The sequence below is a fragment of the Anguilla anguilla genome, chromosome 4, assembly GCF_013347855.1.
Source record: "Anguilla anguilla isolate fAngAng1 chromosome 4, fAngAng1.pri, whole genome shotgun sequence".
NCBI classification, from domain to species: Eukaryota; Metazoa; Chordata; class Actinopteri; order Anguilliformes; family Anguillidae; genus Anguilla; species Anguilla anguilla.
Window position 1 is genome coordinate 34033949 of NC_049204.1, and position 14612 is coordinate 34048560.

A 14612-nucleotide genomic window follows, 5' to 3' on the forward strand; every position below is an offset into this window, starting at 1 on the left:
CTCGGTACATGTGAGCAAATTGTATGCAAGCAAATCTCATCTTTAGCGAGGGAAACATCTTCATTCCGTTTCATGTGATTGCGTTTAGCGAGGAACAGATGGCTGACGAGTTTGGCTTGCGATGCCCGTAAGTCATGCCGGAGTTTTTAAGGTGTGACATCGAGTTTATTTAAACACGCTGTGATCTCTGGCACGGTCTGGAGGTGTCAACTGTACACTTTCCTTCATCGTCTTCCCCCCCGCGCAGCAACTATTATACTTCTTTTACGCTACCTATTAAATCTACCACCTATTAAAGCTACCGCCTATTAAATCTCCCGCCTATTAAATCTCCCGCCTATTAAATCTCCCGCCTATTAAATCAAATGAGTGGGAATCAATCAGCCGTGGCACTGCAGGGAGATGCACAAAGAGCTTGGAGGGGAGAGGCCATTAACATGGCTGGATGGCGCGATCACATTGATCGACTGGAGCGCTGCTCTAGCGTATCGATCACCGGGGCGCTGGAAGGCTGTCACACGGAAAAGGCAGTCATCATTAAGGGGGCGGGGTCGGGCCTACAGACAGACAGGAGCAATTCCACACCCGTCTCTCTCTCTCTCTCTGTAAATAATTTCAGGCTACGGATTAGCCGGCCGCGTGCGCTAACGCGCTTCGGCCGCGGTTAAACTGGGCGGACGGAGGCGTTAATCGCAGGCGACGGCGGGCGCTTGTTTTCGCCCTTGAGCGTTACGCGTGAACTCTGCGAATAGGCGGACAGGCGAGGGGTCGGGGGGAGTTGAGGTTGGGGGAGAAACCTGTGGTCATTAGTAGCTCACATGACTGGGCATCCTACTTCTCTTAATTGAATAGCCAAGCCAGCAGATGGATGTCACGCAGTGCCTGAAATTGAGGCCCCGTGGGCTGGCCTCCGCTGTGCAGTTACCCCCATTTTGGACCATTTTTTTGGGGGGGGGGGGGCGGCTTTGCTTTTATGCGTTTAATATAAAAGCCTTTAACAGGCGATGTTCCCATGCAGTGGTGCTGAGAGCCGGCGTGCTCAGCCCAGGCTTCTGGGCCGGCGGTGTGATTGACTGTGACACAGGCCAGCTCCTCGCTGTTTGACCCCCTCTATTACCCGCTGAGCTGGGCACTTTTCATCGCCGGCCATGTCACGCTGTTTATCATGTCCATAAATGCTGGAAACCCTTATGCCTTTTGCTGGAGATTCAAGTATTTGGAGAGTGTTTCCCTCGAGTCTGAAGACGATGCATAGGAAACACTTGGGGACGGGGGGGCAGGGGGGAAGGGGGGGGGGGGTGTTCTCACACCGGTGTACACACAGCTGGAACCTTCAATGAGCGGGAGCCCGCATTCACAGAACTGTGTGGCTGTCTCCTGCAGCAGGTGGAAGATGAAAGATAAGATTCGATAAACCGATGAACCCATGATCTACATCATGTTCAGCTCAATGAACTGTCTTAGGTGTTTCAACATATGACAGTTTAGTTTATTGTTCGGCACGGGTTTTCTTCCTCTCCCTCTTTCTCTAAAACAGTCTTTCATCATTAGTAACGTGTTACAGTATGTCTCATTTATCAGTTAGGTGATCGTCATGTAATCCGTGACTGTAATGGGTCTCTTTGGGGTTTGTTTATCATTAGATTTTTTTTTATTTTTTTAAACCAGTTAACAAGCTATAATGAGTTGACAAAATTCAGCACAATAGCAGTTGGGTCAACTGGAGGTTTGGAGAAAGCAGAAGTACAAAGGGAATTTCAGCTGAACAAGTAATAATGGATGCAATTTAGCAAGAATAGCAATGATTCTTCAGCAGCAGAAATCATTTTGCGATAGTAATAGGATCAGTGACATATGAAAGGAATACATCTTACTGGAAGACCACACACACACACACGCGCGCACACACACTCGTATATTTTGTTTTACCTGTTTTCGTTGGTGATAACCCAATATAAAGCTTGTGGTGATTTTGTTATTCTGAATGGTTCATTAGAAATACAGTAGAGTGCTTTGGTTTTGTATAGAGGCTCATTTAACAACATCTGCAAGTAAAATGTTTGTTTTAGAATCTGCGGTCACTGGAGCTGGTGACGATACCTGTAATTCTTTAGTTTGTTTCATATCCTTGAATTAACCCCAGGAATGAAGTGCATATAATTTTTCTTGTAGTGATAAGTGAGAATTAATGATGAATGATGTTATCCTGATCAAACATGCTGTAGTGCAACTGGATATGTGCCCGCCCATGCCCTGTATTGGTGCACACCTCGAGTAAGAGAACTGTCTCCAAGCCAAGGAAACATTACGATGTGGTTGAGGCGAGATTTATGTAACAAGCTTTTTGCTTCTCCATAAATCGAGAAATTGATCAGGCAGCGCTCCTGAGTAAATGCATTCTGCTCCGTCGATAAGACCATCGAGCGGACGCACATTTTGGCTTTTTCTTTCGGCTGCTGTCTGCAGGAGCCGGAAAGCGAGCTTTCGCGCGGCGTGCCTGTCCGTGCCGGCGACGCGGTGGAGGAGAAGAGCGGGCGTCGGCGCGGACGCCGAGAGCTCCTCGCTTCCTCCTTCGGCTTTACTGTCGTGTTCCTCCCCGGCGCTGTAGCCCGGCGCCGGCGCGGAAGCACGTTAGCACGTTTTTTCACTTGAACCCACGTGAAAAGGTCACGGCGCGTTTAAATGACACGATGACCGCATGACATTTAAAGGCTAAATACTGCAGACGTAGATATCACCAAGACAATTTAGCCTGATTTAAATTGGCTAACCCCTCCGATGGGCAACCTTTAGGTAGATATATAATGTCAGAGGGAATGCTGGACTGCGCTGTTGTTTGCTGTGCGGACCTTTATAGAGCTGCCTTAACACCCCCCCTTCAAAGCCTTTAACAAACGACCCTAGGAGCTGACAGGGCTTGGCTTGGTGGGGTCAGCAGTCTTGAATGGTTTTACTCCACAGCGATTTGCTCTCCGACTGCAGCCCAGCATCCCCTCCAGCTCTGTGTACCGCAAAAATAGTCTGCTTCTTTAAAAGCAACAAATAAAGGAGAATTGGTTATAGTGGACAGATCAATGGCCTTTGGAAAGGATCTCAACAGTGGCCATCCCGGCCATTCATTGCTTAAAGCAGGGGTGTTTTCAGTTGACTTTTGCCCTGCTTGGCATCTTAAACTTTCTTAATATTTGCAGTGCCTCTCAGCTGCGTCCATGGCCTTTGTAACAGTGCCCAACTCTAGGAGCCAAAAAAAGAAAAAAACGCCCTTGAATCTTGCCCACTGTTTCTTTATTTCCAAAAGAACGCGTAATTCGTGTGACATGTTGGACTAATTTTTTTACCCCCGAGTGCTTTGTTTTTAAAACAACAGAGCATTCATTCTGCGATTGAAAACAGATACGGCGACGAAAATTGTCCAATCAATCAAAGAGACGGGATTGATCGGGGGGGCGTGGCTCTAATGGCGGCGGCCGTCAGAAGAGGCTCTGGGCTCTGGGTAATATCAGCCATCAGCGGCTCGCGCTCTCGGAGGCCGCCCGCTGCGAGCCGAGCCGCGCGCAAAAAAAGCGCCGTTCTCCTTTCTCCTCCGCACGCTTCTCACCGGCCTGATCGATAATCCTGAAAGGAGGAGGTTTTTGGGATAAGGCGGCTTTAGAAAAAGGAAACAACGGGAAAATGGTGTGACCTTTTACCCTCCCATTCCCCGAGAAATTGGGCTGAAACGTGTGTGTGCACGGAGGGGTGGGGGGGGGTTTGAGGATGGTGGGGGGCGAGGATGGTGGGGGGGCACCTTTAGCCTCAGAGAAATGAATCCCTGTGATGTGCGTGTCCCTGCCCTCCTTCTCCTTACAGCCGAGAGAGGATTAGTCCACTCTGGGCATGGATCCATCTGTTTCTCGGTACAGTGAAGTGTCTCTCGATGGCTGCGGGGATGGCTCTGGATGGCTGGGGGGGGGGGGGGGAACTGAGCTGATGAGTGCACCTCTGGGCTCTCTCCACCTCAGAAGCGCTGCCGCTGCACCCGCCCTGCTTCATCCTGTCTGCCTGTCACCGCCCCGCATCACATCCTCCCTCCGCTTTCAGAAGCCATTAAAGTGCGCCTGCTTCTGTGAGGAGGTCAAAGCAAGGACTTTCAGTGAGTCCCTCAACCAAAACATTTTTTAAAAAGTTCAAATACATTTGAAGTACCGGGCTGTGACAGAAAGACACGGTCTGAGGCTCAGGTGAATGCACAGCGCGGGGGCTGCTCCTCTGCGGGACTTATTTGTTTAAGGAGGACATAAAGGGCTGCGGGAATCAATCAAATGCACTTAGTCTCTTTCAGGGCATGTGCAGTTCAATCAACCCGAAACAAGCCTCCCCTGACTCATCTGCTGCATATATATCACAGTACTTATGCCGCCTTAAGGTATGGATGATGCAGTCAGAGGCTTTAGCCAATGAAAATTCATTTTCACAAAGTGATTGCCGCCATTTTTTTGCATCTAATTGGTCAAGTGGTTGCAGATACAACTCTATTGCATAGCATTAGCGAGATGTCGATCAATTCATTCATTAAAAAAAAGAAATAAAATAATGGAAATGCACATTTTTAAGACAAAAACCAAATTATCCACCAAAATGTATTTTTTGAAACAATAAAGTACATTTTGATGGTATGAAATAGCTTTTCACATTTTCCTTATCAGTATTTGTTTCCCTCACAATAATATTTTCTACATGCCACAATACTTTCTTGAGTAGCTTCATTAAGTTATCATTTATTTATTAATGTATTATTGATTGTAAAACTGGGAATGGGGTTGGGTTTGACGGCTGACTTCCTCCTTGATAAATCCATTTTTCAGGCCACACCTTTTCCGCGTTCATGGATTGTCGGTTCTTACGAGCATGCGGCTGGGTTTTAGGTTTGATTGAATTGCATGAGCCTTTAACGTTGCTTTCTGCATTTTACTGAATCTGAGGCAGAGCTCTTGGAAGACGTGCAGAACATGGAGCTAAGCTCTGCTGTCAGTAAAGCAACAAATGAGGCAACAGCACAGACGGCTAACACGAACAGCTCCTTTGAAGGACCCGCATCTGGGAAGCATTAGGCATCACAGGGAAATAAATTATGGGAATTTATCCCAATCTGACCTCATTCTAATTCCCTCGAGATGAACGAATGACTCTTTTTTATTAAGATATTACAGTATGTTTTGCACGATTTCCAAAATAAGAGCGTGCTGCGTTTAGCTGGCTTTCTGTATTGCACATGGCTTTTTAGAACATTGTGCTGGCCGTGTTAGCCTTGCCAGATTGTGCTTTTCTTTCGTTTACTGTACGCACACACTAAGCGTCGGCTGACCCAGAGAGGTCAGTATTATCTCGTTTTAAATGGTGCCCTGTCAAACTAAGCCTGACATCACGAGAGTCCCATCAAAATCATGTTGACGTCAGGGCGCAGTCACTTAAAAGCCATCAGGAAGCAGGGCGAACATGGCTCTGACAGCATCGCAGATCAGATTCCCCTCCCCCCCCCCCACCTCTGGAGGGATCCATACTCCATTGTGTGTTATTAACTGCTGCGCTGATGCCAATAAGAGCGATAACCCGCCGTGATAAACAATTACGTCCCTTTCTGGCGTAGCTTGTTTCCTTGTCGCCGTCTGACGCCGGTCCGGCGACCGGCCGTGTAATGGATACGGACGAGCGGCGCGGGGAGGCGTCGAAAGGATTTGTCAGCCGCGAGGCCCTCCTGTGGCGCGAGCGCTCCTTTGATGCGCCGGGGCTGCTTCCTGTCGCGTCAGTCAGAGCCCGTCTGCAGGTGCGGAGTGGTGCGGTGCGGTGCAGTAACGGTGCGTCTGACCCCAGAGCCGCCAGAAGCCCGCCGCATTCCATCCCTGTCCCTTCACAGGAAGCGCACCCTCTCCCAATTTAATCCTCCCCCTCCTTTCCCCTATCTCCCCCATGCTCCACGAATCAAACAGCGACCACCTTCTTCTCATTCTTCTCATCGTCCCTCATTTCCCTCCTCCTCCTCCTCCTCCTCCTCCTTCTTCTTCTTCTTCCCCCCTCATTTCCCTTCTCAGTCTTGTATTGCACCTCCTCATTCTTCTTCTTCTTCATCATATTCTTCTTAGTATTTTTCTTTGTGGTCTTCGCATTCATCGATTTGCACAATCCCTACAGCAGGTGGGTAAACACAGTTTCCCTCCCATGCTAATTCTGCGTGGCCCGCATCGGAGACGCGGAATGCCAGCGCTGCGTTTTCCTCCTAATTGTTCTCACCTTTAAAAAGCTCTGAATCGCCACCGTTACCTGTCCGCTTGCCATTTACCACAGCGCGCCCAGCGCTATTAAACGCTTCTCATCTCCAGCAGTCAGCGCTTGTGTCAACCCCTTCAAAGGATTTTTTTTAGCTAGAAGAAGAGGGAAAACATGCACGTGTTTCAAAAGAAAAAACAATAATTATGTCCCATTTTCCCCAAATAGGTCATGTACAGTTACTCCTCACAATTTTAAACTTTAAGATGGAGTATCCTTTATAATGGACATGACATTTTTCATGGCGAGGGGAAAAAAACTTAATGAAACAGCCGCAGAGAAATGCATTGCGTACGTCTGTGCCTTGGTTATCAAATGAGGGGAATTTTTGTTCTCTCTACGAAGCGAGAAAGTTCCAGAAGAAGGATTAAAGCATTTTAACACAACTGGCAAGTTTTTGCATTTTTGTGTCATGGTTTAAACGATTTCCCTGAGTCGAACGTCCCAGTTTTCACATTCAGTAATGAAATCACACACGCACACACATACACACATACACACTCTGTCTAGGTGCATGCACAGAAATGTTTCCACATATTAATCTTTATCACACAATAAAAGCACCGCATACATATGAGTTTATGAAGGTTGCATATACCCACATTTACCACATATGAAAGTTATTAAATGGTCAAGTTACAGTAATGCCTTGGAAATATATTTGATTTGTACATTAAAGTTTTGTTAAATTAGGACATACTGTATCAACATTTAAGTCCACAAGGGTTCTCTGATCTTAATGCAACACTTGTGTAGCTGTGGGCTACATCTTCGGTCTGGTGATGCAATGTTATGGCAATGCGATTATGAAACTGGAGTAAGTGAAGTCTATATGTTAAGCAGACTTCATTGTCAGATAATTAATCAGGACATGAAAGAACTCGTTTAAAATGTATAATTTTGTATGACTTGTTATTTTTTTAGAGTTGATCCGCCGTAAAAGTCCAACACCAGGAAAAAGGGACCGATAACATGTTTCACATGAAATAAGGGCTCTTCTGCAGAGACTCACAATTCAGTGAAATGATCCAATTGAGGAATTGCATGAAAAAGCAATCCTGCAGTCAAAGATTAGATATGCAAATGATTAAAATCCAGCTTGCATTGCCATGGGGAAGAAAAAAAAGAATCTTTTTTGGCAGGAAAGTAATCGGAGTTCAAAGACTCTCAGACCAGTGGAATTTATTGGAAAGATGGAACCGATATATTTCCCCCCCCACTGACATTAGATACAGCCTGCATGTCTTTGTGAAAATGTAGTGATAGCAGGTGGTTGTCCAACGCAAGATAAGCCTCTTGTTTCCATGCTCAGGGCTGCCAGTTTTGCTGTATTTAAACATTTTTTAACGTATTAGCATACTTATTTAGTGCTTATTACTTTTTGCTTCCATAATCTATTCAGCCTTTGCTGTTTTCTATAGGTGAAAAAAACACCTTATTGGTTTATTCTTTTGGTTTTTAACCCAAAACTACTGAGGTTGTTCAGCATATTGTTGAGATGTCATTCTTCAAGCGTTGGTCAGATGTCAAGTGAAGATCTTTTTTGATGTGCTATGTGTGTTCATTTTCAAAGAAGGAAACAGAAGCAAATAACGTGGCAAAGCAGGAGTTTTAAGAGTTGCTGTGTATCTGTTCACTGTTGTGATGGGCCATAAACTCTTATTGTTTTCAATATCTAGTGGTTGCTAATGGCTACAGATGGTCTTAACGAGGACAAATCAGATTTTTTTTCGGCTATAATTATCTTTTCTAATGTTGAGCACAATAATATACGGCGCCTCATCATAAAAACCACACGGTCATTCAGTTCACGTTCTTATGAGGATTTAATCAAATTTGTGGAAGGAGAATGTGCATCTGCTCATAAGTGCACCTTTTCTCCCCTTACCCTAAAGCGCTCTTCCTCTTGTTGCATTAAAGGGACAGAAAGTATCCATGATTGCTTTTTTTTTATTTTAAATTTTGTTTCGAATGCAAAATGTGTAAAAAAATAAATAAATAAAAAAATAAAAAAGAACGACCAGCACTGTAAGGCGTTAATCACCGTGGCATTAATTCCGGGCTGAATTTGATTAGTCGGCGTTAAGTCTAACAGACTTCCCGTCCCCGCGAACACGGCCCTGACTCCTCGGCCCAAATTGCGAACATGATTGAATTAGCTGTGCCGTGCCGGGGCTGCGGGGTGAGGAATGGGACTCATTTCTTTGACCGCGCGACTGGGCCGCCTCGCTGGGTGTGGGTGTGGGGGTGGGCGTGGGCGTCGCAGAGTGGAGACGACGGTGCCGAGGCTGGGCTCGTGACGTTTGGCTCAGCCGCCAAACGACCGCGCATCCTCTCAATCACAGACATACGGGGGGGGGGGGGAGGTTCTGTTCATCTGGCAGAAAGAAGCCCTTATCGGGGGTATGAATTACAGTTCCCAGAGCCGTCTTTATCTGTTTTTTTTAACTGGAACATTTGAGGTAAACCTGCCTAACAACTACCCTAAGGTCCAATGATGAAGCTGTTGCTAGCCTTTGGGTGTAAATATATCTGCAGTGTAGCTAAAGTATATAGGTGCTGTGAAGTACAGAACAGTGTGGAAACGAGGCCGCTCTGCTGACACGGTGCTTCTCATCTGCTTGAGTGTCTCTTTCCCTGCTTTGCTGTCCCAACAGATTGATAAGAGAAACGGCCGTTATCTCCCGTTATGCAAGGCCACTAGGTTTCATAAATAGATCTGCTGTAGACAACAGCTCATTCACAGACATTCTCAGCAAGAAGTCGACAGCAAATAATGGCAGGAGTTTAAATTCATGACGATTCCATACATTAAAAAAAAAAAAGAATTGGATGTGGCAAAATGAAACAGCGTCCATATTAGATTCTTGCTGGGAGCTGGCCAGGGTAAACAGTTGTTCATCTGGTACCAGTTAAATAAACTTACTATTAATCTGCTTGATATGCAGAAATGCACTTCAGCAATTGCAACAACTTCACATTTAGCAGCGTGCACAGGAAGTCAAGTCCTTTATTTTAGTTCAGCTGGCGATTCTATGCTAATTGCAAGCATGTGTTCTATTTGTTCTTGTATTGTTTGTAGTTTGTGTGTGCATGTGTGTGTTAGAGAGAGAAATAGACAGAGAGAGAGAGTGAAGAGAGGGCATTGGGAGACGACAGAATATGTGTGTGTGTGTGTGTGTGTGTATAAAAGTGTCCTGGTGTGAATTAATAGTTCTTTATTTGCTGTTCTCAATTCTGAATCCCTGGGTTCATAACAGTTTGATGGCATCAGGTTGACTCCCAAAATGAAATGACAATTAGATGCTTCAGCAGCCTTGTTCAGATGATGGACTGAGAGATTGGGAGGCCTCATATTTCTTAAGAGTCTGAAAATGCTTACACAGCTCTGGAGGTGACAATAAAATATGTGAAGCTATATTCTGTGCACAAATCATCAGTTTGCACTTTGCACGCATTCAATGTGCTCTTATAGCTTCAGAAGGGAACGCCTTCATGAGAACGATATACTGTTACAATTTCAGAATGTCTTCAGTAAGGAGATTTATTTGCTTTATTGGGGTTTGTATAGACTGTGATTACCCATGTTTACACGAGTGCTCAGTCTACATTTGCTGTTAGAAAGCACTGCATTTGGCTCTGAATTGAGAAAGTTCTTTTTTATCTAGCAGTATCACATTGAAAGTGTTTTATGATGTTAGGTGTCATTTATTTGTTGGTGCTAATTTTCTTGTTTCCACAAGAAATGTTCCCAGTCGCACTTTATTAGTGAGTATCTCAGACAAATTTCTGACTCATTGCCTAATTATGATTATTTTTTTCAAGGAAGAATGTTGTGCACATTTGATGAAAGGTTTACGGTGTAATGTGAACTTCAGGTGTATAATCTTTCTATCCATCCATTCGCCCAAGTCAGGGTTGTGGTGGCAACAGGGCATTCCGGGCCACCAAGGCATCCCCAGATAGTATTCCTAGGCGTTGCCAGGCCAGCTGGGAGATGTGGTCCCTCCAGCGTGTCCGGGGTCTGCCCCAGGTCTCCCCTCAGCTGGACGTGCTCAGTATATGTCCCCCGAGTGATGTCCAAACCGCCTCAACTGGCTTCTCTCAATGTGGAATAGCAGTGACACTGCTCCAGGGCTGTCTGACCCTGTTCATGGCGATCTTGTAGGTTTTCACTCAAACCCTAACAAAGCACCCCTCGTTTAACAGCTAGAGATCTCGTTGAGCTGCTAATTAGCAGAATCGGGTATGCTGCGTTTGGGTTGAAATGAAAACCTTAAGGAAGGTCGAGCAGCCCTGCTGTGCTCTGAGGTCCATTTGAATGGCCGAGCTCTTAGCCTATCACGGAGCATAAGCCCCACTTCCCTGTGGAGCAGTCACGTTTTAGCCTCTTGTATTCACGGTCTCACTTTTTCAATCACTGCTCAAAGCTCAAGGTGTATGATGGCTATTGGAATTATAATAAAACTGAATGATGGTCCTTACTCTTCCAAATCTCTCCATATAATCGGAAATAAAGATTTTATTTGCATTCATACTCTCCTCTGTATTTGCTCCTTCTGTGTCTCTGTGTGTGTGTTTATGCATGTACATGTGTATACAGGACAGATGACAGTTGTCCTTGACTTGTGTCCGTCTCCACGCAGGTAACCACCAGCTGTCCCCCACTGTGAACATGCCCCAAGATGACACCGTCATTATCGAGGATGACAGGCCACCTGTTCTCCCTGCGCGTCTGTCCGACCAATCATCTTCCAGCTCCCACGACGACATGGTCTTCCCGGCAGAGGCTCCTCCCTCCTGGGCCAAAGACATACCGGCACAAAACGAGTGGTGAGGGAGGCTTCTTTTCATCTTCATGCTGAAGTGGAATTAAAAAGTGTCTGGCTGTTTTCTGCTGAGGCAGTGTGAGTGCTTGCTCTCTCTCTCCCTCTCCCTCTTTCTCTTCCTCTCTCCATCTCTCTGTGTTTTTGCCGTGTAGCGGCCCCCGTTCAGCCCCGCGGAGGTGCTTTCAGGTGTTATTTAAACGATCATGTGATGGAACACCTGCGTTTGGGCCTTTCTCCACGGGGATGGGTATCCGTGCCTTTGTCTGGCGTAAGACTTCACACTCCCTCACCCGAGCACCGCGCTCCAGTTACCGGAGGAATCCGAACGATGAAGCGCATTTAAGGGAGTTCACTGTGTGGGCGCTCAGCCCGGTATGGACGCCGCCCGCCCGCCCCTGACCACCTCTGATGAGTTGCCTGTCGAGAAACACGCTGACGGTTTCGCGAAGGTCAGCACCCTCGCAAGAAGAATCTGGGAAGGGAGTGCGCTGCCCTCGGCTAAAAAAAAAGCCTGACACCCAGCTGCAGTTTTGAAAGGGCGCTCACGCAACAGTGATGTGTGGTGCGGCGCTAGCTCGCTAGGTCAAATGCCGACCGTCTATCTGCCAACGGACGGGACAGTTTGTTTGTGTTGCAAACAGAAAAATCTGTTACAGATCAAGCATCTGTTGTAACTTACAATGTCAGGCCAGTGTTTTTCTTGTCAAATAAATGCATTGAGTGCCTTTTCAATGCGAATGTCGCATTGTCATACCGCTCACACAGGGACATATCTTTTATAGCAGATTCTGTGACCATTGTGATGTTCTTGTTGATTCTTGTTAATTATTAACGATGCGCTGCATACTTTTAAGATGCCATTTTGGCGTGACGCCTGTCCACAAGCTTGAAGGACGGCACAAAGCTATTATTCCCTTTGCAGGGTTCGCCCCGACATTTAACGGCTTGCCTTTACATGCGGCAGCGTGCTCCTTGCCATTCCCTTCTGCTTTTAATAATGCATATTATTCCCAGGGGCAAATGAACGAGGCAGAGGACCGCAATCCCCAGAGTGCACTTTGGTTAGGCTCTCTCGGCCCGTAGGAACGAGCGGAAGAGGGGAATGTTTCATACAGAGAGCGGTGAAGTGCTAACAGTGCACTGGGCCCATTGACGGAGGCTCCCTGGAGTCCCACCACACAAGACTGAGCAGGGCTGAGGGCGCATTAAGCCCCGCCTCCGCCTGTGGTACATCACCCTGCTTTTTGGGCAGTGTTGGGTTCCTTTTAGCGTCCCTGTCCCTAGCTGCACTTGCAGAGTGCCATATTAGGAGTGGACCTGGCCACTGTCAGCCCTGCAAAGGCTGTATGCCTTGTCTGCTCACAGCACCTTTATTGATGGAAGGACTGAAGCTGTCATCTCTGGCCTTGTAGCATGGCAGGAGTTGAAGGGTCCCAGAATCTTCCCCGTGTTCTATTTTTAGTCCCAGAGACAGCACTCAGGTTCTGTTTTCCTTTTCCTGGATTGGTCAGGCAAGGTCATAACAAAACCTGACATGGAGTGCTATTGGACAGAGCTGCAACACTGTTGCTCCCCAACTTAGCATCTTCCTCTTGGTACTGTAGATCGCAGGAGCAGTTGAAGCAGTTTGTGTAAAAATGAAAAGGTGCGATCAATGTATTATTGTATGTTTAAAAAAAGATCAACAGATCCACAGTATATTTTTTCACCTTAAGAGAACACCTTTGCTACATTCATTATGAATGAGTTACACTTTGTTCGTGTTATATCAGAAGTTTGTCGCTGCTGATTAGAGATGCAAAGTGTATCAACACTCTCTCACACGTTAACATGGACACGCACAGATACACACACACACACACACACACACACACGCAGCAGAGCGTGAGTACACTGTGAAGAAGAGCCCCAGGTTATTCTGAATTATTCATATTTCAGCAGCTTCTAACAAAAATCCCGCACATACTGTACAACCACAGAGAAACACACATACACACTCGCTTCTGCATACATACACACTCACATACAGACAGCAATACAAAGATAGACACACACACATACACCCACACTCACTCCTCACTCTCTCTCTCTCTCTCTCTCTCTAAATCTGGATCAGTGAAATTTAAGTTCATCGTGTTTTTCTCTGTACTTCGGGTTCTGAAAACTCAAACTAAAATAATTTAATATGCACAGCAGAAAATTACCTCTAGTGCCACATTATGTTTTTTTTCCCTCCCCAGAAGGCTTATACAGTAGCTTACCCACGGTACATAATATGCTTATAATTGCACAGCATATTTTTCTGCTGAAACCTTGTAACACGGTTTTTTTTTTTTTTTTTTTTTGGCTCACATCCTGCACGCTCCCATATCGAGGGAGCTATCCCCCACATTAGCACATTAGCGCGGCTAACGTGAGATAAATGGCTTTTTTGTAGGCAATACCGCTGCTTGCATGAGGTGCATTAATAAGGCGACCTAGTTTCTGGTGCGAGGCTGGTACACTGCCATCCAGCTTGTGTGCTAGTGCTGTAGAAGTGGCTGACGTAGACTTGGATTGCTTTTGTTAGGTTTTCCCCCCCAAATAGATCAGCTGCAGATAGCGAAATGCAGTCAGGCCCTAGGCTTGTTCTCATTTTGGAGAATGGATGGCATTGTTCTTGACCTTTGACACACGTTTTTTGACCTTCAGCCCTTCCCTGTTGAAGCAACAGTGAACAAGAGCTTTTGAAGCTCCGAAGCAGGCTTTGGGTTATCCAAACAATCTACTGTTGTAATACCTAACTTAAGTCGCCTGGACAAATTTTTCAAAATATTTTCACAAACCATGTTGAGAGATTAGAAAGAATAAAGACTGGCTTTGCTCTGTGAGGTCAGGTTAGGAGGGGAATTCACTGAAATATTCAAAGACCAGTTTATGGGGAATGATCTTTAATAGCTGCGTACACTTACAATATGTAAAGTAAAAAGTTTTAAAACTCAAAATTAAGGTCAGTCGTGATGTGCTGGCATTTTCTCTTTTGTGGGTATTGTTCAATAGTAACCTCTTTTCTTTTTTCAAACTTTGTACTGTTTCAATTCCTAAGTGTCTTCCATGATGGATGCTTGTTATTTACCTTTAGATTAGTTGCCATGGCACCCCGTTTCTCTTACAAAAATAGCCCCTTTTTTTTTTGCACCGAGACCTCTCTGCGCTTAACGTGATGGGGAATGTAGGAGAGCATTTCCAGGCAGCGCGACGTGCAGCGCCTGCGACGGCTTCTCAGAGCCGGAAATTTACATTTACTCCCAGCATGCCCTCTCCCGCGCCCGGCATGGGCCGCTCGCCGTCTGAACCGCGCTAAACGCCGCTTCGCCGCCGCCGCAGCCGCCGCCGCGACTACCGAGCGCCGAGAAACCCGCAGAAGGAGGGGACGCCACGTTTTCCTCATCTCGTTTTTTTCGCTCGCTCTTGTCCTTCCGCCGAAGTTGAAACTGAGAG

General features: G+C 46.2%; 1 protein-coding gene across 8 annotated transcripts in view; it reads left to right on the plus strand.

Annotated features, from left to right (window-relative positions):
* The window catches only part of LOC118225438 (partitioning defective 3 homolog), a 381373-nt gene that overhangs the window by 236294 nt on the left and 130467 nt on the right, over window positions 1-14612 (plus strand). For all 8 annotated transcript variants that reach the window (XM_035413832.1, XM_035413834.1, XM_035413837.1 and 5 more), the window contains one exon: window positions 10950-11136. In XM_035413832.1, coding sequence (XP_035269723.1) covers window positions 10950-11136 — 187 coding nt within the window. The remainder of the gene's footprint in view (window positions 1-10949; window positions 11137-14612) is intronic.